At 38.1% G+C, this 27,587-nt stretch overlaps 1 protein-coding gene and 1 long non-coding RNA gene across 2 annotated transcripts; one reads left to right on the top strand and one right to left on the bottom strand.

Moving 5' to 3' along the window:
• Positions 1-9,188: 9,188 nt before the first annotated feature.
• On the top strand, positions 9,189-10,701 carry LOC122975374. The gene is made up of 3 exons (XR_006400641.1): positions 9,189-9,226; positions 9,313-9,389; positions 10,079-10,701. It is a non-coding gene; the product is annotated as an uncharacterized LOC122975374 (long non-coding RNA).
• Positions 10,702-18,397: 7,696 nt separating this feature from the next.
• LOC122975128 (NXPE family member 3-like) lies at positions 18,398-25,541 on the bottom strand. Its single transcript, XM_044343363.1, has 6 exons — positions 25,025-25,541; positions 23,673-24,104; positions 21,336-21,631; positions 20,089-20,159; positions 19,541-19,747; positions 18,398-19,447 (listed from the first exon to the last, which is right to left on the bottom strand). Exons 1-6 carry the CDS (start codon positions 25,145-25,147, stop codon positions 18,894-18,896), a joined length of 1,683 nt encoding a protein of 560 aa, XP_044199298.1. The 5' UTR covers positions 25,148-25,541; the 3' UTR covers positions 18,398-18,893.
• Positions 25,542-27,587: the final 2,046 nt, after the last annotated feature.

Below are 27,587 nucleotides of genomic sequence, written 5' to 3'. Positions count from 1 at the left end.
TCCAGGATGAAGACACTGTGCAATTGACACTTAGACTGTTAAATCAGTTAAATCCCACAGTATTCCAATCTACCAGATTCAACTCAATGAATGGTCCAGGATGTGTGATTCTGATTAATCAGTCCTTCAATTGATTACTTCTGTCAATTTTATTGGTATTTTATTAATAACCCTGCTTAAAACACAACTTCATAATATTAGATTCTTTAGAGGAGAGGCGTTAGTTACCTGCAGGCCTGGCAGACACAATCTGAAGCCAGAAACAACAATTTAGCAGGTTTGGTAAAAGGATCTGCTTACCTCTATTGGTGGCCACTGTTGGTTCTGGTCAACAGATGCCCCACCTGAACCTCAGTCGCCTCTGACACTCTCCTGGCACAGCTCGCCATCTGTCATGGGAAATCTTCAGATGGGCCAATAAATCTTCAGGTCACCCACAACTTAGCATTAAACTCAAAACTTATAAGAGAAAGACTCAAAGAAATTTACTGGAAGCTGGTAGAGTTCAATGTGAATAGGTTTACTGTGCATAAAGAACAATACAAAGCGAACCGAGGCCTTGATCCCGGGGTTATGAACCTAATGCAAAATCATAAAACATTAAATTATATACCTCTCATAACCCTTCCTAATGCAGAGCTTATTTTCTAAACTCCACCTCGCTTGACCTTGACACTTTGATAATAATCCAGACATGATTCATCTAAGAAAAAAAAAGTGTCTCAGACTTCTCTAATATGTATCAGTTGCACCTGGCCTAGAAGTAATACTGTCTCCGCATTTTCCACACTTCTCACAATACAAATGGCCTAGCAGCCTTTAACCATTGCACACAGAGAATCAAAATGTGACATTACTGATCATCCCCTTCCCAATTCCCCAGGGAACTGTCTCTTATTGACGTAAATGTTATCTTTGCACAGTTACTAACATGTTGCACAGTTACTAGCATAACTGATTGTTGGGGACATCTGTCTCCACCACAGCCACCTTGTGGTCGGACACTCCCAGCACCATCATGGAGTATGGAGGTTTACATTTTAGAGCAAGGCATTCAATAGAAGAAAGATCAGGCATTGGCAGGGAAGGAAATTTCAGTTCAGTGCGGTGAATGATTGCTAAACCACCACCATGGCCACAGCCGCAGGCTTTTTCCATATAACTATAGCCAAGAGAGCAGGCCTCATTTAGCATAGAGTAGTCCCCTGGTTTATGCCAGCATACTGTTTATAATCTCTGTTCAAGACACTGATTTGTCAGAGTCTGCTCTCCCCCTCACCTGTTGCTGTGGGAATTATCCAATCATTCAGTCTCACTCTCTGCTCTGCCACACCCCTCATTAGTTCAACCACCTTCACCTGGCGCTCCCACCTGCTCATCATCTGCAATCAAGCCAGTATATAAGCTGCCTCGGCCCACTCCCTCCTTGTCAGATTGTCTACGCTACTATGCTAAGTCATCTTGCTTTCTTCACTGGACTGCCTTCCTGGTTTCTGATCAGCTTGTCTTCGACCATCGCTCCTCGTCTCTGCCCCGGTAAACTCACCAGCCTTCTGTCCCTGACTCTGAGTTCTGCCTGCCTGTTCCCTGGTCTTTGTCCGCTGTGGGAGTGGAAGATCGGGGTTCAATTTCCGGTGGAGTCATACTCATTAGAACTGTGTTTCTCCGACCGTGCTAATATTGCCTTGACATCGTGTGAAATAAAAACTGCAAAGTTTATACCAGTGTCATTTGTGCTGCTATTGGGTCCATCCTATACCCATTACACTGATTGGTCTATATCCTTTGCAGTCCATTTTATCTTTTACCTCCTTTTTTATGACTGATATAAATACCTCCATCCATGATGGTCTGAGATCCCCCACCCTTCAGAGTGTAATTGAAGGAGGCCAAAGGGAACAAACCAGAACATTTACAGAACTTGTAATCAAAATCACAGGATTCCATGTTACCTCTCTGTGTGGAGGGGGAAGTTACCATGAGCTTCTCACAAATGCTTTTGTGGTACACATGTTCCCAGCTCGCTATATTCCATAGCAGGAGCTGGTTTAGGCCTTTTGTGTTTTTGAAGCTGGTATAGTGACCTAAAACAATAAAGTGAAAGAATTGCTTAAGAAATTACCTTGACATGATTAGTAATTGTGATTTTACGTCCTTGGTTTACTGTTATTACGATTCCTGCCTCAGTCCTGTTTGCGTTTACTTTTCCTCTGTCCCTGCCATCAGCCCCGTACTCTCTTCTCTTGGCTTTGCCATTCTCCACCTGTCCACCAGATGCCCAGGTATCTATTACCTGTCCGTGTTGTTACCTGTGGTTTTGACCCTCTGCCCGTTTGTGACCTGCCTGTCTTGCCCTTTTGGACTCATTTGCCTGTTTTGGACTGCCTTCCAGTTACCGACCTGTAAGACTATTTTTTCAGATTCTGATTATTAAAGCTACTTTTCTCCTTACCTGTCCTTATTACCCCATTTACACCTGCCATGAAAATGCGATCTGTATTAGGATATAGTATCTGGATAAGGAAAAACACATGTCAATGCAAGGTGTTTGTGGCAGCAGTTTCCTTGACCTGGGATGCGACATGTTTGTTGACAAGTCCAGCCAGCTCCATCTAGCTAATTTACATATTGAGATCCAATTGAAATGCAGGCACAGCTGAGAAAATGACAATGTATTTTAATTCTGGGTGTAAATAACTGAGACCTATTGTTATCACTATCAAGATAATGTATCCAGATACAGATCACATGTTAATACCAGGTGTAAATGAGGCCTTTGTCTTCGGTGCCTGAATTTGGGTCCTCCTCCCATTTGCCCCATGCAAATACCCGTGACAACTATACAGTCTTTATTTTAAGTTTAATGGATGAATGAACTGTTGCCGAACATTTTCTAAATTAAAAGAGCAAAGTCTGTGCTGTGTCTGATACTTGTGTGCTGCTTGATTTGTTCAAAAGTAAACAGGCAAGAACAGCATTTAGTCTTTGTTTATTTAAAAATTTACAAATATCTTGGTAAACTGGTGTTGCTCTTCAGCCTGAGGATAGCTACAGCTGTTTAATAAACATGGTAAAGATCCGACATTCTACAAGTTGTTGTGGGAATCTCACTCATCCAGCTGAACATATTTCTGAACTCATGTCACATTTATTTGTTTTATTTTATTTCTGTCATTGTGGAACAGGGTGAAGTGTGTGTGGGTGTTTTCTATTGGAATGTCCTAACTGGCTGCAAGCAATGCAGTGTGGTGTGGTGTGCTGTTTTGAGCTGAACTTTTGTTAGGCGTTCTGTTTGAATTTACTTCTTGTCACTCGCGTTGAAATCGCTGTAGGACAGTGTCATGGTCGAGGAACAGCTGATTCATTTAGTTGAAATGAGGAGGTATTGTAGAGATACATACTCATTTCACTACAAAAACTTAAATAAGGTAGGAGCTGGCTGGAGGGAGATTGCCAGGGAGCTGGAAGTTTCCGGTTAGGTTGCTGTTGGCTATATTCTATGTCATTTCCAGTAAAGAAACATATCACAATATAAAACGTGTGTTTTCTGTTTGAAAAGTACAAATGTAGGAAGATAGCAAGTACTCATTCAACCTCGGAGGTTACATCTCCAGTCTGATCTTGAGTACACAGCTGATAGATAGGCCTACGTGGTTTGTTTACATTATGTAACAGAACTACATATTTAACGGATTCAATGTGATCAGGAAGCGGCCAATGTCATGTGATGCCACGTGATAGTCAGATGCGTGCTTGCTGTTAGGACACAGTGTTAGAAAAGCAAGACAGGTGACCCAGAACTAAAAGTAAATGTATGAAAATAAAAGCCAAGAGGACAGAATTCCCATTGTATAACGTTATGCAAACACATAATGAAAAATAAATAAATAAACCTGGACTTATGGAAGAATGTTAGCAAGAGTAGTTGATTACATGTGGTTTAATATTACACATTGGTCCATATACCCTCCGTCCAAAGCTGTATTCAACCTGTTTGATAACAGGATAAACAAATATACAATGCACTATTTTGCTTTTCTGTTTGTCATGTGAATTAAAAAAATGAAGTCCATATGGTTTTCCTATTTTCATCTCCAAATCGGCAGTTGGAATAGAAATTAAACCAAAACCAGAAAACAACTTGTTTTTCGCTTTTGTTATATCTATATTATCTGCCACTACTGCATCTCTACAAAAACATTGTCATTGGCAATGCTTGCTGTAGCGTGGTTAGATGGATGGATGGATGGATAGATGAACGAACAGACAGACAGACAGACAGACAGACAGACAGACAGATAGATTGATAGCACAGCTCAGCTCTGCGCACAACTCTGGGCCTGGACTATTTTAATCATTTTCTTTATCAATTGTTTTTGATGAAGTTTATTTTTGCAAAGACTCAAACCTGTGTGCTGTTTTGACAGAGTGCTCCCCAGTAGATCAGGAAAAAGAAACAAACTAGGGGGTTTACCCTGTTACAATTGGACTAGACTCCTGTGGATGATATTATTGGTAAGAATCTTTCTAAAAATTGTGTTTTGATACTCATGTCAATCTGCAGTAAATGAATAAACATGTAGTAAACTTAAAGGGGAAAAACTTAATGTAAATGAAAGGTGTTTTGTGATTTTGAAGACATCCGTGTCAGATGTCAGAGGCATGCTTCTCTGTCAACTGAAGCCACAAAAATTGTCCTGCTTCTACATGTGTGATAAGTGGTGGTCTGGGCAGGTTTTATCACAAACACAGTTTTGTACCACAATAAGCACCAAAATTGCACTGCGCAGCTTAATCTGCATAAACACAGCCTCAGCTGCACCTCTCCTCCCACGTCAGCGCAAGTGCGCACCTTTAGTCCCCGGAAACAGGCACAGACACACAAAAAGTAGACTTGTGCCTCAGGAAAGTTGCATAAAGACTGCATCTGGACCAGTTGACCACTGTTTCTCTACAAGCTCTGACCTTCATGATCGACAGTCACTCTTCCCCTGTGGCTATAGCATGACACAAACAAAAGTAACAGGGTTAACTGATACCCTTTTTAGCTTTATGTTAGTTATAACTTGCAAAATCTTAACCTGAGCTGTGAAATTATCTCTGTGCCACATTCTCATTCATCTGTGTGACACATTTGCCTTTCAATCATTTCTACTAAACTTAATCCAGTCATGCAGGAAATTCTTCAGATTGATCAACCATCAACCAAGACCATAACCACTGTCTCTGTGATTGCCACCACGCTCTGCAAAATTACCCTCACTAGAAACTCCACAAATCTGTTTTCATTCTCATTACACAAATCAGAGACATCTGTTTCCTTCTGCTAATCACAGTTTTTCATTGCTCATATTTCTGTCAAACTGCAAATGCAGTGATGTAATGATCACAACTGAACTTTTAATGATTTCTGCTTTTCCTTACATATTAGCCATGCTAGCAGCGTGAAATATATTGATGAATATTGGACAGATTGCTATGACATTTGGTATATCATATACCTTTCAGGCTGAACTGTAATCACTGACTTTTCATCTAGGACCATCTGGTCAAAATTGAATTTTATTTAATACTTTTGTTTATGACCATATTACTGCAAAGCTATTGACCTCTGCAGTACGGCCCCCATTGTGTTTATATTGAAAACAATAGAGGCTCGCTGTCTGAAAAGCATCTTAATGTAAATGGAACTTTCAACTGGACTGAGACACACGGGCTTTAGTGAAGAGCCCACAACAGTCAGTGTGGGTTAGCTGCCATAAGTGGCTGTTTATTAAAAACAGGAATTAATACCTCTAACAAGGGAAGAAGAGGAGAGGACAGACAGGTATATCACAGTCGGGGAACCAATCACCCACTGGTAGAGTGCTGGGAGTATCCTACCTGTGAAAAGGGATAAACCTTTGCATACTAATTAATATCACAATTCATATAATTGCAAGTTACCGTCTCTGTGAATTTTTTTGTATGGCTGTTTGTATCATACCAGTGCAGTGCCCTTTCCAAACATGCCTGTTTGGAACAGCCGATTTCTCAATACCTTAAGAGAGATGTGCCCCTCCCCTAAACACCTCTCATGCAGACTATTGGTAGATGCTACAATTTACTGATTCTCCCTACACTGTAAAAAAAAATCGTAAAAAAAAAGGTTAAATGACTGGCAGCAGGGGCTGCCAAACAAAAACTGTAAAATTAAAGTAAAATATCCTAATTCAAATAAAGCACAAAAACAATACGTTTACAGAAATTTTCAGTAAAGGTTTCGTAGATAAAAACTGTTATTTTACAGACTTTTCCTAAATTATTATGACCAACTACCTTCAGTAAAGTGATAGCACTAATAGTTCTGCAGAGAAATACTGTTTATCCTAAATTATTATGATCAAATACAATATTAAACAATTCAGGTTTTGTAGAATTACAGTAAAAACCTTAAAATTAATACAACATTTAATATTTAAACTACTTTACTGATGAACAGTAGAAAAGTTTCTTCAAATTCTCATAATGTAAGCTTTAAGATTATTTTGTATTTCCTCAGTTGAGGATATTTCACAGTAAATTGGTACTTCTATAACATTTTCACTGTTTCAATTAAAGTGGGGTTGGAAACTTAATCATAAATAAAGTACACACCACTTTTGATTGTAAAACACTTTTATTTAATGTATTCAGATATAAATTTACAACAGTTCTTCAAAGTCCCCCAGGAGGAATTGAAAAAGTAAAAATGGCATTTCTCCATGTGTCTATCTTGCCTGTTGAAACAGTTGGAGAAAGCATCATATTGTGCTGTTGAATTGAGGGGTTGTGGTTTGTTATTTTTTTAGCTTGTATTTTCCATCATGTGTCAATATTTGTGTTTGGATGTGTGTGAGAAGAGGAAAAGGGTGCTACCTGCAAGGCTGAATGAAGGCCTGAGGTGAAGTTGTTGAAACTAACAACACCGCAAAGCATCACAGCATAACAAATTCACATTCTGATCAGTTAACATAATAACAAACACTTTAAGCTAGTTCAATGCCATATGAGTGTGTTTGTGAATGTGGATGAGTGGTTTGTGGAGAGTTTGAGTGTGTAAGGATATGTGCTTTTCTCATCTCTGTTCACCATTTTCTCTGTAAAACACTTTGGATCAACTGTGTTGTGTTTAAAGCACTATACAAATAAAGTGTAATTGACTTAACAAAATATCAAAAGTATCAATATTTTTTAAATGCACAGAATGTGGAAATCATATGGTTTTTGAAAGCATTGTCATTTTCAATTTTCTGAACAGCAGATAAAGGCCCATTCCAGTTTAATGTAACACAATGAATAGAATTTTTTTCTATCTACATTGGAATTTATAAATGTGAACCCACTCATAACTTTTTATTGTGCAATGGTCATTGTTTTTCAGCATCATCCAAATTGGTTCACTGGTAATAATGTTTTACCCATCAACAAGCTGACCAATAGGAATTGAATCTGTCGCTGCGCTGCCCCCCCCCCTTCCTTCTTCTACAGCCTGAACTTTTTTTTTTTGCTGTTTTCACATTCTTTGGTACTTCCCGAAGTGGAGAAGAAGGTAAGAAATAGGCATATAAGACTGGAAATGTTTATCGACAGTGGCTTCATAAAGCTAGCTCGCTAGCTAAGTTAGCTTGTTTTAGCTTGTTAGCTCGTCATCAGCACATTTTGACCATTTGCGCCAAGTGTTGTAACTTAGTTTAAAGTAAATGTCTAAGTTTATCAACGATTTTTTTACGTAATAATTAGGCATTAGGCGAGTTTGCTGCATTTCGAGTTCACACAGATGATTACACAGGGTTTCCGTCAGAAATCTGCAGAAGGCTGCAGGGTGTGGTGATGGGTGGGGCTTGGCTGAGCAAAACATGTTAAGGTGTGTTTTTTTCAGGGGGGGCGCACACGAAATGTGATTACATATGTAAGGGTGTTACACGGTGTTCAGGCATACATACACTGATTACATTACTCGCCCACCACCCTCACCGTAATTTTGCTTTTTTTATAGAAGTAAACCCCATTCAGTTCATTTTCGGTATCAGTGCCGACGTTCATCAAGTAAAAAAAACTACTTTGTAAAATACCAAACGGTGCACGTCCTCTCGCTTGTTCCTGTGTGTGTGTGTGTGTGTGTGTGTGTGTGTGTGTGTGTGTGTGTGTGTGTGTGTGGGCGCGCGCTCAGCAGCAGCACAGTCACACACTGCCTCTCTCTTGGAAAACATCTGAAAATACTTTTTTTTTTTTTTAATCCCTGATACAATTGCATGTTCTGTATTTTTTCTTACTGGCTGCAGGTGACGATATTAACTACACAGTGGGCCAATCTTCAGAACACGTCTTGCCTAGACGACCAAGAGAGCTGGTTGACCACAGCCCTTGGTATGTCACATCTCACACACGTAACCTTAGTATCAAGTGTCAGTAGTGTAAAGTAAACGTCTTAGTTTATGGCTTATCAATGATTTTTTTAATGTAATAATTAGGCATTTCTTGTTTTGCCGAGTTGTTTGCTGCATTTTAAGTTCATACAGATGACTACAATTGCATGTTCTGTATTTTTTCCCCACTGGCTACAGGTGACAAACTACTCAGTGGGCCACTCTTCAGAACACGTCTTGCCTTCGACCACCAAGACAGTTGGTCGACCACAGCCTTTGGTATGTCACATCTCACACTTGCAACCTCAGTTTGAGGCTGTTTGTGAGTGTGTGCACTGTTGGTCTGTAGAGCTTTTACTCACAGAGTTCAGTTATTATTTACAGAGTTATATTATTACTTACAGAGTTCTTAGGCTTGTTCTAGTTGTTATTTTCCTTTGTGCTGGGTAGAGTAGTCGAGAGATTTTCCAACAGTGGGCTACAATGGCATATGTTATGCCGAAGTTTACATGCCGCTCATGTGGTATGTCCCTGAAAAGAATTAAAAGCTATGTTGATCATCAGATTCTGCACAGACATGAGGCATATAGTCACTATCCATGTTGTTTTTCAGACTGCAAACAAAAATTCACTAAGTAACCCGCCTTAAAAGCTAATGTTTATCATTCCCACAACAGTCCTGTTTCACAGTTGGATGACACGCAAAGGTCATTTGTATGTGATGATGATGATCATTGTAAGAAGCAATGCATAGATCTGAGAGATCTTCTTGCACACCTCAAGGTACTTTTGAGCGCTGTTGGGACATAGAGAAAATAAAATCTTTTGTCATCCGTTGGGTAAGAACTTCTGATCTTCTGAACGAAGTAATATTAATTCTCGATGATGTTAAACAGTTGCTGACTGCTATACTGTTACATTTAAGATTGTAAAGCAGCGTGAGAGACCAGATGATTTGCCGAGGTGAAATGCTATAAAGCTCATTCATACTTTGACTCAGCGGTGAGTGAAAACACTATAAAACCTGTTAAGATGATTGTAAGGCAGCTGATATTTATGTTAATTGGCGCTGATAGCCATTAAAAGGTGCTAATAGTGCTCTATCTGAGACTGTGTTTTGTTATGCTAATAGTGTGTTAACTTGAGCCTAGCCACTTAGCTGGCATGATTATTTGGTGTTATGTGCAATTTATGTTTCTTTTATGTTTATGGTAATTAAAGAGGTTAATATTTAGTGCAATTTCTCACTGTTACCGGTGCAAGGAGAGACAATTACTGAGCCTTAATGCCTCACATTACTATTAATGTTTACTGCATTTGATGCAATTTTGACCAAATTAAAGGGGTACTCCATGGTATTTTATTTTATTTTTGTAAAATGTACTTTTGTCAGTTACTTATGTAACCACATAATTTTGAGTATTTGTAAATGGTTATTAATGTGTATTTGAATATGATTACAAGAAGCACTTTGAATGTTTTTGTAGTTACACAACTACAAATGAACACTTGAAACTAAAGATATATTTCTGTTGTACAATTAAACCTTTTTGAGAACATGATTTGAACTAATCAATACAAAATATTATTATTAATTGGTAATAATTCATGGGAGATTAGAACATGAACATGATTTATGCAGACAGTATGAATGTAATGAGATATTTGGATCTCTTCTGGCCTGTCTCTAGGTCAGGCTTTTGGTGATACCATAAAGAAAAAGGGGACGCAGCCAGTACTTCCTGCCAGACTCCTGCAAGGCTTCAGATCCCTAGACCCAGAGATTCCCAGTGTGAACTCGGTGGTGAGTGAACCGAACCACTGGTTTTGAACCTGAGATGCGTGCAGGGTTCCTTGGTTTCTCCTTTCACACGGACTGTGCGGTAGAACTAAAATAAACAGCGATACACTGACATTTGGTCAGGAAAGGGCCCCAACGCAATAAGGACCAACTTTGAGAACAAAGGGTATCTTTTATTTTTATTTTGCGGCTTTATTATTTTAGTTTATTATTTTTCATACATTGTTCTTTCCAAAAAGCTGTTGTATTACATGTTGACCTTTCAGCTTGAAATAACAAGTGGCCACAAACATTCAAACCATTGCTGTCTGTGTCAGCATTGATGTTCAAAATACTGGCTTCTAAAAGCTTAGTGTCCTCTGTTACTGGTCCAGTTATTACTATTGACTATTATGTACCTGTGCTCTGTTATTACATTGTAACCAGGGTTACATAATACTAAAATGTAGGGCTGTAGTCAACCAAAGAAAATCTTGGTCGATTAAAATCGTACATAATCTTCAACTAATTGATTAGTCGGGGGGGTGGGGTGGGGTACCGGGACAGAGTGAACAGTAAACTCGGCAGACACACATTTCTCTGTTCTGTGTCTTCAGGTTAGGCTAACAAATTGTTGCTAACTTTGGAGTTAACCCCCTTTACTTTTCCAGCATTTAGGGAAATAACAGACGTGACTTTTTAGCATTTATTAACTGACACACTGTAGTCTGTACTGTACATTTACTGCCAGACTGACAACTTACTACTGACCTTTTCCTCTGCCCTGCTTGCATCCACCGTTACTTCTCTGCCCCTCGCTCTTTCCCACTCACTACGCAAACATACTCCTTAATGGAGCCACGCTACCAGTGGTTTCCCAGGCAATGACACAGAGGTTGACTCACGTACCGGAACAGCGCTGCACAGAGACTCCCAAATGCTATCAAATATTAAAAAGAAAAATTTTTGGCCTGGCTGGGGTTCTGGTTATCATTATAGGAGAAATACAGATTCAGTAAACATTCAGTATGTTCAGTAAACGTTGAGTATGGTTAGACCCAGCAGTCTCCATTAGGTTGGGCAAGTTCAAAGTTGTGAAAACAACGGGGGTGTTTTGAATACACCCGTTTTCACAGGTAATTTGTTAGTCTGTCCCTCCCGCCGCAGGAAATAATGGATTACTCCTGGAAAGCTATTGATGTAGCACTTTTCTCCTTATGAAAATAACAAGGAGATTATTCGACCAATGAGAATTTAGTCGGATGAGAGCATATCAACCAACTAATCGACAAGTCGACCAGCAGACTACAGCCCTACTAAAATGTCAGATACCGAGAGTGATTCAGTTTGCAGTCTTCACACTTGCTGACTTTGAGCCATTCCATTATTAGTATTGACAGTATGCAGTTAGTGCCTGCAGTACTGCAAGTACTTGGGAGTGCTGAAATTCTGTGTGTAGCTACCAATGCAGTGTGACCCCAAATTGTCACCTACAATAGATGTTATTGTTGCTTGAACCACATGACCAGAAGTGGTCACAAGTCCATGTTGTTCAAGCTGTCTCAGGTCTTACAGCATTCTAGGAAACACTGTGTCCTGACATAGTACGAACAGTTGATACCTACAAAGAAGCAGTGCAGTTATTGCAGGAGAGTGATGTGGATGATGTAAAAGGCATATATTGTGACTCTGTCTTTAATTCTCTGAAATATTTAAATGTATGTCAGCCAGGCCTTCCTCCATGCATAGGGCATAACTTTGAGCCATTCCATCGTTTCAGTATTAAACATGAGAGCTGTTTTTGTTTTTTGATGCTCCTTGACGTCCTCCCAAGTTTAGCCAGGAGTATTAACGGCACGAGAGCTATTTCTGTTTGTCCATGTTCTTTGAATTTTCCCTGGTTTGTCCAGGAGTCTTAACACCAAGACTTGGACTTAAAATAAAGGTTTTCACAAAAAATAAAGGGTGTTTTGTGTTATTCTCTGTTCTGAAGCCTTGCCTATTGTAAACACTTTTAATAGTAAGTCCACACTAAATCACATATGGAAAAAAAAATTCTGAGGCTGAAACTCTGAAGCATGTTGCTGCTCTAAAGGACTTAAAGCTTATCGTTCTTGCTTCGTCCTGCCTGGACTATTGCAACGCATTGTTTTCCTGACTTTGCCTTTACTTACTTTTGTCAGATTCATTGGCTTGTAAGTGCTTTTACTCACTGTGATATCACTTATTTATTGTGGCCAGAGGTGCAACATGCCTGAAAGTTTCAACCATGAGCGCAGTGCAGCTTTGTGTAGACACTCTTTAAAAAAAGAAAAGTTTGTTAAATTTGTGTCCAGAATTACAGTTTGAATGTAAAAGTACACATACATATAAAACTAATAAGATTAACCTTTTAAAATTACAAAGAAAAACATTAAGTTGTTAGTATGGACATAAACCTTTATATGAAGAGCTACATATTTAATGAAGCTGCAAGCAGCATTGAACCAGCCCTCGCACCTCGGCGGACGTCAGGCTGCGGCGCAGTTGAAGGGCTGATGTTTTCAGACAGTGCAAGAAGGAGATAAACATCACTTCCTTTGTCCACTATTTTGCCTGCTGCTGGGGCTGCTTTGCTGAAATTTTGAAGGGGGCGCTATTCAGCCAGTTTGCATCACTGATGGAATATTGTCATGTACATGTGTTCAGGCTGGGAGTCTTATCAAACATGTAAAGTTTGGTGCAGACTGGAGCATTTACAATAAAGTTACAGCAACTTCATCTGTCATGGCGAAACATCAAATCTCAACGGTGTGAGGATGAGAATTTTCTGCAGGGCGAGACATGTCTGTCTTGCTCACACCTGTGTCATCAAAATTATGCAAGTTTTGGGCCCATTCACTTGAATTTCAATCAGTAAATTGAAAACTCTTGATGAGTTTGTGTGTAAAACAAACTAATTTCCTAATTTTCATCAAGTCTATTTTGAGAAAAGTGAAGACTTTTAACCCACATGACCTGGTCAAAGTTTGATTGAAATGTGTACTGTCAGGTGTGTAGAGACAATAAGTAACTGCAGCTGGACACAGAAAAATACTCATATATTTGAATGGAGAGTGTGAGTGAACCCACACCTTTTTGAACATTTACTGCTTCCACATAGTTTTAGATACAGACTTCATTTGAACTTTAAATGTGTCACGAGACTTTGACCTACAAATCTTGAATTTACATGTTTTTTCTATCTTTTACTGTTTTTGAGATATTAGAGTATGAGTTTTTAAGTCTTTTCTTGCTTCTCCTGTGATTTTATAATGAGTGTGTATTGCAGAATGTTTCACAGCACTGAGGGAGTGACATCACCAGGAGCAGTTGGAGAGGAGGATTTTAGATTACGCTTCTTGTGAAATCTCCTCATAAATCCCATGACTTTTGCCAAATCTTACATTAAAAATCATATTTTAGTAGGACATTTTGTGGCGAATCCATTGATACAGGTTTAAAAGTGGTCAGACTTATAGTTTAGACATCAGAAGCCTCTGTTTGACACAAAGGTCATGCCCCCCCATTGTTTTACATTGTAAGGTGTGATGTGGCACTGCAACTTTGAGGGCTTATAAAATCCAAACCGTTCGAGTTATTACAAAGTTTTACAACTTTTGTCAACTTTTTTTCGTCATAAGTCGTCTATTAAAGTTTGAAGCCGATACCATTAATGCCCTCGGAGGAGATAGCGTCTGTTCGGGGGCCAAAATGGCAAGTCTGTTTTGAAAGGCTAATTGTGGACTTCCTGTTGGATTTTGGTTAGGGGTGTCAGTGTATGATTCATAGGTCTCGTTGAGACGAATAATTGAGTTGTTTTGATCTCTTTACGACATTCCTATGGCCTGTGGCGGTCATTTTAGTTACATAGGTGGCGCCCTTCGGTGCTTAGGCCCTAATTACAGATAATTATTGTCATTTTACATAAATTTGTATGTAATTTAAGAAAGCAGAAAAAATACAGTATAAATAAATATAGTATTTTTTCTGTATAAAAATGAGAAATAAATGTCATTTGTCATTATTGGCATAATTCTTAAAATAACGTTGGGTTGTTAATTTACAGATAATGTCTGTAATTTTAGAGTTGTATACAATTAAAAGAAAAACAGAAAACCACTGTAAAAATTAAGTTAAAAAAAAAAAATTATGATTTTTTTTAACAGTGTAAATGCCTAAAATGCAGGCTATCTGTAAATGCTATAATTTACCCATGTTCAACAAACACCTCACATGCAGGCTATTGGTAGACACTACAATTTACTGATGCTCCCTAAACACCTCACACACAGAATATCTGGAGACTACAATTTTGAGTTGAGCTGAAGTTGATCAGATGAACTGTAGTGCCCATTCAAAACATGCCTGAGACATCCTGCACTATGTCTTGAACATAAATACAAAGTTCCCATCTGTTAGGAATGGGAATAGAGTTTAATTCTTAACTTTTTTTTTCAGTTCATTCTCTATGGTAGTTTGTATTATTACAGATGTAATCCCACCTCCAACCAATGTGGGTTGCAATGACAGAGTGGCTGTCCGTCTTTCAGCTTGTTGAATCCATGTTCAGAAGAAGAAGCAGAAACAATGTTTTTTATGAGGTATTTTTATATATTTCTGAACGTGCCTGAGACATCCAGCACTAAGTCTTGAATGTACATGCCAAGTTTTGTTCACAGTGCACAGTTCAATAGTACAGCTTAAGTCTCTTAAACGTTTCCAAGTCATTAACACTGTGGATGTAATCCCATCTCCGACCACAATGTCCCGCAGAAAACTGGATAAATTACCATCCAGGTACTCTATTTGTGAAAGTAAGGTATTTAACTTAACTTCGACTTCATTCATTTTCATTTTCAGGATCAAAATGACTGTTGTTCTGCAATTAATCTAGCCTAAGTATGCTCTAGATTTGTTATGTATTTGAGGTAAGTCTTATTAAAACCAAATTAAGAAAATGCTATAGTGTTATTTCAAATGAACTCTTTGATAGCATCCCATAAATACCTTAACGTCATATCCTTTACAGAATTCTCATGGAAATGCAATAATTCCTGTAAAGCTGATCAAAATTGCTCACAATACCTTCCATTCTGTAAGAGTGTTAAATTGAATCTTCATCTTGGAGCCTGGTTTGGAGTATTAGGAAATCCTAATGTACATAGACTTGCATGATGGTGGGACATAGACATGTAGATAGTTTTTGTCATCTGCACCAGATAAGTACTCTTAGATGATATCAGGACATAATCATTCGGTAGTATGTTTGGTGTCTAGCTGAGAAAGAGGTAAAGTGCTTCCTGTTTGGATGATACACTCTCTAGATATCCACCATAGCATAATTACTTGCCACATTAGAAAATGCTAAAGTAGAGGCTGAGCCGCTACTACTGATTTTTCATCTATTCATTAATGGGTCAAATACGGTATTCATATCACCTCCAATAATTAATTGATAATCTGTCATACCATCCAAGATTCTAGATAATTTGGCAAAGAATGTCGGTTTGTACATATTTGGTGCGTGTACTTACAGAAATGCTATTCTTTTCCCTTCTCCATCTTTCCCTTTATCAATAATATGTAGTTTAAGATTGTTATGCACCAATACTATTATTGCTTTGTTTTGTTATTGGCAGAAGAGGAAGCAACTACTTCATACATATTATTTCCTATTTTGTGAATATCTTGATGCATTATTTGGATTTTTTGAGGTAATGCAAAATGAGCACCTTTTCTGCCAATAACCTGAAGCCACCCAGTTTAAAAAAAGAGAAATGAAACCCACCCCTAGGCCACGTCCCCATATCATTCCCCCCAGCTTTCCCCTGAGCTCACCAGGAAGAGTCAACTGTTCACAATTATTCAAAACATTTTTCTTAATTCTAAGACTCTTCCTTTCTGCTTCCCCATATCTGGCTTCTGTTTACAAAGCAGTGACATGACAGCTTTGTCAGCGTCCCCCTTTTATAGTTTCTATTATACCCCTTAGTGTTAATAATAGAGGTGTTAAACCAGTGTAAACTATTTAAATGACTATACTTAGTAACTTTTTCAAATAAATTAAGGGATCACAACATTACCATGATTATAAATATGTTTTTCTTTTCTTTCTTTCTCCCATTTTTCATCTCTTTTCCTTCCTTGTCTTTCTTTCTTTCCCCCTCTTTATCCTTCCTTGTGCTCCCCATTATACATATGATAATTGTACATACTTATGCCATATTCTCAATAAAGCCATGGGGAAAATTTCCTTGAATGTAGATTTTATAAGCTGAACTGAATGTAGATCTTATAAATCCCAATAGGTTCTTCTTTAATGAGTGTAGTCATTGTCCATCCAGTTGAAAAAGGAAAAGAAACTTCATTTTCTGTGTCCAAATTGTCTCATCTTGGTGAATCAGGTGCAGTCTGTTAATAACGTCCATACCCCTATTGACTTTCATATAGAAGTCCATGTCTTCAGATGGGCGCGTAACAGACTGTGCTTCATTATTAAAGTAATCAGCATCTTCACTGGATGCCTCACCCCATACTTCAGCTTGGTCTTCCGTAGCAGGTCTTTGATTTCATTGAAGGTGGCATGTTGCTGTCGTTGGTCAGCAGTTAGGTCTGGATAAATACTTAGCTTCTGGCTTTGGTTTTGGAGAGTACCTTGTTTCCCCCTTAATTCTCTCCTAAATTTACGCTTAATGTATCTTATGTATTCAAATAACAGAGAGAAATTCACAAACTGAATGAGGATGTGTCAGCCGTATCAAAATAACCAGGATTTTTAGTTTTCTGTGGACATGTTTGTAAAATTGATTCATAAGCTTGGTTGGGTAATCAGCCCTTATGAGGCTGTAAATATGTTTGCCTTTTAATAATAGTGGATGCTGAGTGTTTGCGAGATGTAAACAGACATGCAGTAGTGGTTAGTCTGGTTTGTCTATTGTTAAAGTAAAATGAGTCCTATTAAGTCTACTGAGTTTCAGGTCACAGGTTGGCTACTTTTATCTGAAAGAGTACAGCCATGATGTTCGAGAGATCTGACAATTCATTTGATCTACTATTACATAAATATAACTTAAGCAAAATACACCACATTCCATATGGTTGTTCCAGTTGTAGTTTGTATATATAACAAAAAATAAAGAAAAGTGCAACAACTAAGAAATTACATTTCCTCACATTCCATGAACCCACAACCAGTAAGATATCCCAGGAAACATTTCATATGATATCCATAATTATGTCAGCAATAACATCTTGTTTAAATGAGATTTAATTTATCAGTATAGCATCAACACTCATAAACTACATAAAAAAATGTCTTTGTTTCTGCTATTGAGATAAAAGTAGATGTTGTTTAATATCAAGGCTGTTATTATACATTCCTAAAAAATTCATCCACTTGCAGTTTTATTCTTACTTGAGTGACTGTCAAGTGAAAGAAGTATCTCACCCTGCTGGTTAACATCAGTTTATGGTGTATAAACCATCCCATGAGTCATTTTGAGTCAAATTTACTTGTTTTGTTAAACTTTCTGTCAGAAAGAACGAACCCTTAGCTGCGTAGCTGCTCACTAAGCTACAATTAGCTGAAATAGTGCAGGCTAGACTATGTCTGCTTGTGCTGAAATAGGATACAGCCTACTTTGACCTTTTGGCCCTTGTTTGCAAATATCAATACTCCTCAGCTCTTAAGGAACCATGTATGTAGAAGCTTAGGCAAAGGTTAGGAGAGTATTATGGCTATAACAAAGGGGGACAAATATTCATTTGTTATTGGGATAATGTGTTATTAACTTTTACTGAAATGTTATTGTGTCTAACAAATCTATTCAATTAAGATCGTGTTGTAAACATAGGATGATTCTTGAATATTCATGTCTATTAATTTTTTCCTCATCATACCATGAACATATTTGAGTTTTAAAAATTGAGCTGCCATTCAATGAATGATTATTGCATTTTATGTATGTATTTTATTTTAACTTATATTAATTTATTCTCCTGTCTTAACAAGTTTTGATCTGCATTTTTCAATTACTAATTTTTACTGCTTTTTGCAGTACTATTATTATTTAATGAAAATGTATTGTATATATACATTGTATTTGTATATATACATTATGGGAGCCAGCAGCCAATTAGCTTTGCTCAGCATTAAGACTTGAAACAGCTAGCTTGGCTCCTACAAAAGGTAACAAAATTGGCCAACCAGAACCTCTAACGTTAATTTATTAACATGTTATATCTCATCTGTACAGAAATCAAGGTACACTTAATGACAATTTGGGGTTGCCAGGCAACCAGCAGAGACTCCAGAAAGTCTCTGTGATGGGCCAAGAAATACAAACTGTCATTTTTATACTTTTGTTTTTGTACGGAAATAAACAATATACAATGTGTGTTAGTAAGCTTTAGAGGTGCTTATAGGCGGCTTTAGTTACCTTTGGACAGAGCCAAGCTAGCTGTGTTTCCAAGTGTTTCCATTATTTCTGCTAAGCTAAACTTTTACTATTAAACTATTACAACTAAACTATACCATTTATCATAGACAAACTAATTTAGAACCAGACCTCTGTATCAATATTGGTGAAAAATAGAAAAATGGTAGAAAATAGTAGGTGAATTTGAGCACCTGGCAGAAACACAGAAACATGTAGACTCAGCACAAGTATGTGAATTCACATTCCTTTCCCCCAACAAATACACATCTAGCTGCCCTTTTGAGGGCAGATGTAGGACAAAACAACATCAATGATATTCTTAATAATGGGAGGTTGTGGATGGAGGTTGTGTGGCAGGTGGTGGGCCAAGACCATCTCCCAGACGTCCAGCAGATGAACATTCAGTCCTTTGAACATGGCTCTGAGCACCTTGTCACGCTGCAGCGAGTACCAGTCGCTATTGGTCAGTGCTGCATCAAGCGTCATAGTTTTGGGGTTTGCAGTCCGGATTAAAACCAATGTGCCTGGAGCCCTGTCCAGCAGCCGCACTACCGCCCTGCGGATGCTCTGCAGCCGCTGGATGTAGAGCTCGATGGGGAAAGTGCTGAAGTGTGCCCAGATGCCAAAAACTACAATGGTGTTGGTGCCTCCAACTAAATGGTCTAGTTCATTGGCAATGTAGTGCAGCTCGATGGCTGGGACACTAATAGAACGGACAGGGGGACCGTGGAATCGGAAATTCACCAAAATGTTGTTTGCGTAGTCTAAAGCCATGAAAGGTCCAACTCGAACTGAACTGTGCAGATTAAACTGCTTGAGATCTAAAAGTATTACAAAAGGAAAGAATTAGGACACATTAAGCTGCAGTATGAACAAAATCAAACCTTTGCTAGAGATTTCTGTTGATGAACTACCTGGCAGTACTGCATTGAGATGTTCAAACCACTGCCTGATGGTAGAGTCTCCATACAGGTGGACGACCTTGCCTTTCAGACACTGACTGATGGCAGACGATGTGTTGAAATGGTGGACTTTGGTGCCACTTAATGCTTGCCATGCACCCTGGTAGTAATAGCCAACAGGTCCAGAATGCACAATGCTGCTCTTCACCTCTGGTTGATCTGAGAAGAAGTTAGAGGATAAGGGGGGAAATATGTGGTATAAGAAAACACTTATGGATTATCTTCTTTCCATAATGACTAGATGTACTGCTATCAGCTAACACTTTTGGCCTAGTACTTTGTGCTCCCATCGCTCTTCAAAAACTGGTCTGAATACATCTCTATAGGAGAATGCGATCTAGAACAGAGTGGTAAGTTGTTGTTTTTTTTGTTTTTTGTTTTTACAAATGTTCATTTCTCTGACTGGTTTACTTCTAATAATCTGTACAACATTCAATTTTGAATTATTATTACTAATAATATAGGCTGTGGTGGTGGTAGAAGTAAGAATTGTGCATTACCTTTATTTTTTGGCAACACGGTGACACTAGCAGATCCTGAAGCTCGAATGTAGACTTTCATGTTGACACCACTGAAGAAAAGCATGCAGAATAAAATATCTCTTGCACACATTATAACACTAACAACATAAAACACAAGAAAAGAATACACCATTTTAAAATCATTTCATGAAGTTACAACTAGAACAATCAAGCACTAATATGGGAAACAATTACTTGGAAGTAAATATTCAACATTACATAAAACCTAGCCCATAAAAATCCATTTTTTTAGAAGTGAGTTAAAGCTGTTGTAATTCATGTCATCATACGAACAATGGGTCCAAAGTGAAAATGTATTTCACTTTGCACTTTTTTCTGAAAAGACCACACCCAAAATAAAATGTATACATTTACAAAAAACAAATGAATCATTACAAATGCTATCCATTAAAAAAAAAGAAAGTCAACTAATGTGATCCAGTCTGAACTGGTTTGGAAGTAGAAGTCCCATTAATTTTTCCCAAAGACAACATTATGTGATTCACAGTTGGAGCACTTCTACAGCTTGGATTGGAATGAAACTCTCCTGGTTAAATAATCAGTAAAAAACAGAGTTAGAAAATATCTGGTCCTTTGATAAAAAGTCAAAGGCACAAGCCCTAACTACAACTTCTAAGGTGCATTTCAGCAAGAAACATCCAGTCACCGATTCTATTATGTACGGGGCTAAAAGTGGATGGAATCAAATGATTGCAAGGTTCAGAAACCTGAAAAGACAATCTGCAGCTTAAATCAGTTCAGCTTTAAATTTTGGGTCAATTGTTGATAAATTCAGGAACTGTGCCACTATGTTATTTCAAGTGCAATGACAAAGTGTTTCAAATTGGCTATCACTCTGATTTACACTTCTGACTGGCTTCTTCTCCATAGCAGCTGCAATAGTGGGTCATGGGTATTGTACTATTCTGAGTCGTCCACTATGCAGAAATGATGGACAAAACATTATTTCTCAGAAACTAAAATTGGTGGCCATAACTTAAACCTATAGGATCCTTCATTTATCTGGCAGTGACCAATGTAAATACTGAAATACAGAATGGGGAAAAACACATCCATTCTATTTCACTTTGTGTTATCTTAGACTGTAAACATCTCTAGATTCAATCTTTACAGCTTCTAGTTACACAATTTTCCACCAAGGAGATACATAAGTAACACTTTGAAAAAAAAAAAAAAAAGCCAGTCTTGTCTTTCTGCCCACTCACCCTCGAAAGAGCTTCTCCTCCTGAGCCTTGAGCTGTTTATGAAACCCACCATTGTAGTTGGTGATCCTGGCGTCACAGCTCAGCTTCTTTGGCTTGTAGCAGAACCACGGCTCACCTGTAATGAGGTCAGTGTAGTTGCACAGTGGCTGCTGGGTCGGACGCAGGCAGACATTGCAGGTGGTAGTTTCAGAGACTGAGCCTGAGCGAAAGACACTCCCGAAATAAATCCTATCTGGCTGTTCTCTGGTCAGCCTGTGCAACACTGTGACAGCCTCACTGGGGTGAACCAGCGTCACCTGATAGGACAGAAAACCAGAGTTCAAAGTTCAACCCCCATTACTTGGCCTTTGTCAAAGCAATAAAAACAAAAAGAGTGAACACCACTAAAATTTGCACACTTTGTTTCAGGTGTAAACCAGATTGATCTCCAGATACTCATGTTTAGAGAACTGATCATTAACTAAACCCCTCCCTGAGCAGCGATTGTCCAATTATAGTTTAGTAACCATAACTAGGCACAGCAGGTCTGTCAATCTTTAGTTTTCTCCACATCGTGAAGTGGTGTGCATAGGGTTGAAGTAAGATCAATACTTGACATTTAAAGAGTTTGCAGGGTGTTCTCTTTTTTAGCCTCTCCAAACACAAAAATATGAAGAGCAAAAGTGTAAGTTTTAGTGTGTTTGTGTGCTCTAACATAATCTGCAAATGTTAGCATGTCTGGCTACTACCTACAGAAGTAATCCAATGTTACCTCCAAGGACAAGGAGCATTTCATACTACATTATTTTTGGGGATTACAGGTTACATTAAAAAAGTCCACTGAATGAGATGCTGGCTGTAGCAAAGCCTCCCACTGATATTTAGTAATTTCAATATCTTAGTTTGAATATTTTGCCTGCAAATTCCATATTCACCACAGACAATTATGGCACTAGACTTAATAACATACTAGCAGATATAACTAGGCGGGAATTGACTCTTAAAAAGAAAATCTTGACTAGGATCAAATTTGCAGAAATCTCAGAGAGAGATATCTTAAAATCTAGACACATAATGCTGCTCTATATCTCTTACCACCAGCTGGGTATTGGAATAGATTACACAACACTATCAATAACCTTGTTTGGGAAAGAAATTATCCAGAATCAAATACTACAAGGAATGCAGGTGGTCAGAACTAATCTGAACTAATCTCAAATTTTATTTCTGGGCTTTCACAAGAGCTTTGAACTCATGGCTTAATCCTGAGAAATCCTGATTGTTCCTTGTGATGTTGACAGAATATCAGAATATCCTTGTAAATGTCACCTAAGTATTCCTCTTTTTAACAGTTATGCCATCACTGTGGGGTGGTAAGACTTTAACCTTTCCCCACTGGTCAGAGAGAGGTACTCATGTTCTCAACAACATTATACATGAAACAGACTCCAAGCATACCAGGACATAAAAGATGCTTATGGTCTGCTCGGTTCTGCCTTTCTCTTTTACCTTCAACTGAGATCCTCATGTAATGCTTATGGAGTACCCAGGGCTCTAAAATGAATGATGAACTTGTTTCCAAATTTTACTATGTGTAATATTTATCAAAGACTAGAATCTATTTCATATCAGTTGATCCAGAGTATGGCACAAAAGCTGGCATACTTTTGCCCAAATTGCTCAAATTGCCCTGAGGGAACTCCAGGAACACAGATATGATGTGGCAGTGCAAGGAGTTCTAAGAAGTCTACACCTTTTAGTACTCAATGGCATCTGCCCTAACAATCCTTGTCAATAAAAATGTCCTTTTCTCCTGCTCTGCTTTTTTTTAAATGATGGTACAGGTTTAGATGCATCTGTTTCTCTTTGCTGTATTATGTTAGTTAGTTTATATGCTGTCAATAAATTGGTTGACACTCGATGGAAGAGACGGATGTCTCAATATGTCAGTGTAACTCAACACTCTTGGATATACTGAATTTCAAAAGTTCCACTGCCATATTAAATGATGTTAAACAAGATAATATTTCTTTTCTAGATAGTGCTAGAGACCAGATCAAATCTTTGATTGCTGAATTGGTTTAGCACTTCTCAATCCTGTGCTAGCAATCGAATCTGGACCATGGTAGAGTAGTTATCTTGATTTTGATAAGAATTATTGACAGCATACAGAATAATCCAACCACTGTATGAAAATAAAGGACCCACTGTTTTGAAAATTGCTGCATATGTGTCATGCAAGAGCCAAAAGTTGACAGGCTTAGCAACAGTAACTGAGGGGGGTGGGGCTTAGCTAACGATCAATGAGAAGATAGACTAATGTCACAATCACATTTAATACAATAGTTTTAGCATCACCTCAACCTGTGCGCTTCCCTCCCAGAGTAAAGAAAATACAGCAGAGTAGGAGCCATTGAGATGATCCAGCACTTTCCCAGCCACACCTGCACCAAGTGCTCGGTTGTGCAGACGGGCAAGTAAGACATCTCCCCCAGACTTCTTCGGACGGCCCTTGAAGTCATACGTTTTGATCAGAACTTCCAGCTGATCCCCTACATGCCACTGTCGTCCACCCTTCTCAGGGAGAATAGTAAAGGTGCTGTGGCCAGGATCAGTGGTCTGCTCCAGGGAAAGAGGAACTGGCAAGGATGGAGTTTCAGGCCAAGCAATGGAGTCTAATAGGAGGCGTTCCTCCAGAGCATCTTCAGGGGACCGCGGCTGGAAGCTGCAGAAGCGGCGTTGCAGGTGAGGTCTTGGAGCAGGGAAGGTGGTGATCACCTTATGCTGAAACTGGCAGGGAGGCCAAGAGAGTGATGTGACAAAGATATATAAAAAACTTTATAATGTAAGACAAATGAACTAAATGAAACAAAAGGATTTTTTTTCCTGCCCCACACCAGAAAATATCTGAATATTTGAAGGGTTTGATGAGAGAAGCTGATCAAAGACTGAAAAAAGATGTAAAAGCTAAAGGGAGGAAAACTGCAGTCAGAATATCCTTACATTCCATTTCAGTAACAACTGTAGCAATAATTTAAATATTACTTTTCATATTGCTGTCGACAGTTACACAGGTTGATGAATTTAAGGTTCATTTTTCCTCCTTTTTTTAAAAAAAAAATCCTTCTTAATGAATTTTTAGATGCGGACAATGTTACAGTTCAATTATGATGTTAATATTTAACACAACTGAAGTGTTCATACTAGTTATTCTGGTGAAAGACTAATGTAGTTAATTTTCCTCTTCATATAAATCTTAAAAGTGAAGGTACAAATATAATGTTAAATTGGTCTAATACTGGTACAATACTCTTTCTATGCATTGGGTTTTCATTGTGGAATTATTTGTTTCCATTCCAGAATGGTGCAAAACAAAAAAAAAAACATTTCTGCACTGAACCCATGAAAAGCCAACAATGAATTGATCCTACTAACAAGTATTATCTTTGTAGCAAAGGTCTGTTATATGTGGATCGTTGCTCTGTGCAATAGAGCTCAACTGTGGCCCGAAAAAAAAAATCAGTGGCCAAACTGTTGCACTGAGTGACATGTTTTTTTATTACCATTATCATGGGCATTGTTTGCAAATACTGATGAAGAACATTACTGTTATCCAAAGCCACACTGCATATGAAAATAATATCCTGAAATGAGACTATTTCAAACAGGGTCCACCCTTCAAGCAATCCCACTCAAGACCAAATTCTCACCTCCAGGACGTCCATGTTAAAAAGCAAAAAGATGAAGACAAACACAGCCAGGAAAAGGAAGATGGCAGCAAACTTCGGACAGCAAAAGCTGACCACCGTTTCTCTATGACCTCTGATCTTCATGATTGGTGATCAGTCCTGATCTGTGACCACAGTATGACAAACAGTGTTAAGTGACACTTTGTTTAGCTGTATTTTTGTAATGATAACTTGCAAAAACTTAAACCCACAGTGCGGAACTTTAAATGAACGCTCATTACATTCAAGCCCTTGCCAAACGAGTTCACACAATGCTGATTAAACCTATCACCACCAGATTAATCTGTCTGTATGTCACAGTGTAGAGTTTTTACATCTCATGTCCAGGGCGCCATTCCCGCGCTAGCTGTCTGTTTTTGTGCCGGTGGACCGTAAAAGCATATACTTGACATGATCTCTATGCAAATAGTGTGGTATGTTTGCCTTTCAATCATTTCTACTAACTTAATCCAGTCACCCAGGACAAGGCCACAATCAAAGTCAGCAGCATTACTCCCTTTGCAGTTTAACATGAGGATTCATCCCCAAGTGGCCAAGTCATTTACCCGTTGCACTATAATGTAAACACTTATCAAGTAAATACTGCTGCAGTCAATCTACAATTTGAACATCTACAACGTCTAATGTAAACATTCAATCAAAAGTTGCAGTGACATTTAGGTCATAGACTTAAACTGTTATAATGCCACTGCAGATACATGCCCAGGTTGTATCTGTCACTCAAATGTTTATTGTTATACAGGTTTAACCAGAAAATAATTGCACATTAGGTGTGGTGTGGGAAAAAATCTTTGGCCTGACGTGGCAGCCCACATGTAGAGTATTAAACAGACAAAAATATTTTGTTAATTTTATTTTCAGCTTTTGTATCACTAATAAATAACAAATAAATGATAAATAAATACATAATAAATTACTACTAAATGACTGCAGTTGTAGTCTAAATTTACACATAAGTTATCTTATCAGCAGAGAAGATCTGTGAATCAGGATGTGTCAGCCGTATCAAAATCACCAGAATTTTTAGTTGTCTGTGAACATCTTTAGACTTTATTATATAATTGATTGGTTGGGTACTGAGCCTGTTGGGAGGCTTTAAATACGTTTGTCTTTTGGACTGATACTGCATGCCGAACGTTTGCCAGCTGTAAACAAATATAGTAAACAGTCAAATTCAAAGTCTGAGTTTCAGGTTTCAGGTTTTTTACTTTTTTTTACTTATCTGAAAGAGTACAGCCATGATGAGAGAGAGATCTGATAATATATTTGATCTAATGTGCTGTATGCTTCTGCATCTTTTTATGCACAGTTCTGAGTTGAATCTGAAATATGTAAATAACATGAAAGTACAGAAATATGCCAGGAACAAAGGGTTTCTGCTGCAAGTTACAGTGGTTAAACTTGTTAAAACTATGAAAATGGTTAGCAGCCATATTTAGTTTTCACAATGTGTATGGATTAAAGCTTCAAATGTCATCAAATTCAATCTAAGCATACAAACATTTAATAATCAACATTTAAGCATATCATGTGTCTTACCTCAGCAGAGATTCATTTTTAAGGAACACAGTAAAGCCAGTGTTGGTCTAGGAGTGTATTTTGCTGGTTTGCAGGAAATCTGATTCTTCTTTTTGTCGCAACAGTTGCCTTAGTGGTTTTGATTTTCATAAATCTGCCCCTTTTGTCCTTATATCCAGCCACTGTTTACTTCCCCCTGGCCCATTCATGGCCCAGTATGAGTATTCTGTCGATCTTCACCTGCTCGCCAAATGTCCTCCACTCAGTTGTTCTCGCTTATCTGCCTGTGAAATGCTAAGTATGCAAATATACATACATTGAATCCTGTTTTACCTGTTCCTGTTCTCCTTTACAATGTCTCTATTTTTGTGTTTGTCAGCCTGCCTGTAGAAACGCCTGTTTGTAGTAGTAATTGTTGTAGAAGAGAGCACTCAATAGAATGCAGATTTCTGCCAGGTGTGTCTGGGAGTATGTGGCTTGGGAACAGGAATTGCAGGGTACACAATGTTCACACTGTATAAACTTAATTAGATAATCATCTTGTGCACACAAGATAAAAACTTGTTCCCACATCATATTAACTTGTGTGCACAGGATAAAAAAAACAACCACCTTTTGGGACTTAAGGGACTCCGTTACAGCAAATTGATTATTCAAATAAAGCAATGAATGCCACCATGTTTCAAACATACTTGAGAAATCAACAAACTATTAAAAGCTATCAATGCAACTTACCCCTGTGGTCTTCAAAGCATAGGCCTAGCATGCCTTTACTGTACAGATATTAACCCGTTCCTACAAGATAATTATCTTGTATGCACAAGATAATATATTGTGGGCACAAGATAAAAAAATATCACCTTTTGGGACTTTAGGGGCTCCATACAAACTTCTCAATTTAAACATTGTTATTTATTTAGAACATTTTGTTGTAACAAAAACAGGGATTTATTCATTTCTTTCCCACTGCAGTGAAAGAGCAGGAATATTTAACAATACAACAGTG

Source organism: Thunnus albacares, chromosome 23, assembly GCF_914725855.1.
Source record: "Thunnus albacares chromosome 23, fThuAlb1.1, whole genome shotgun sequence".
NCBI lineage: Eukaryota > Metazoa > Chordata > Actinopteri > Scombriformes > Scombridae > Thunnus > Thunnus albacares.
Note: the sequence above shows the minus strand (reverse complement) of the source record. Positions and strands in the feature narration are given on the sequence as shown.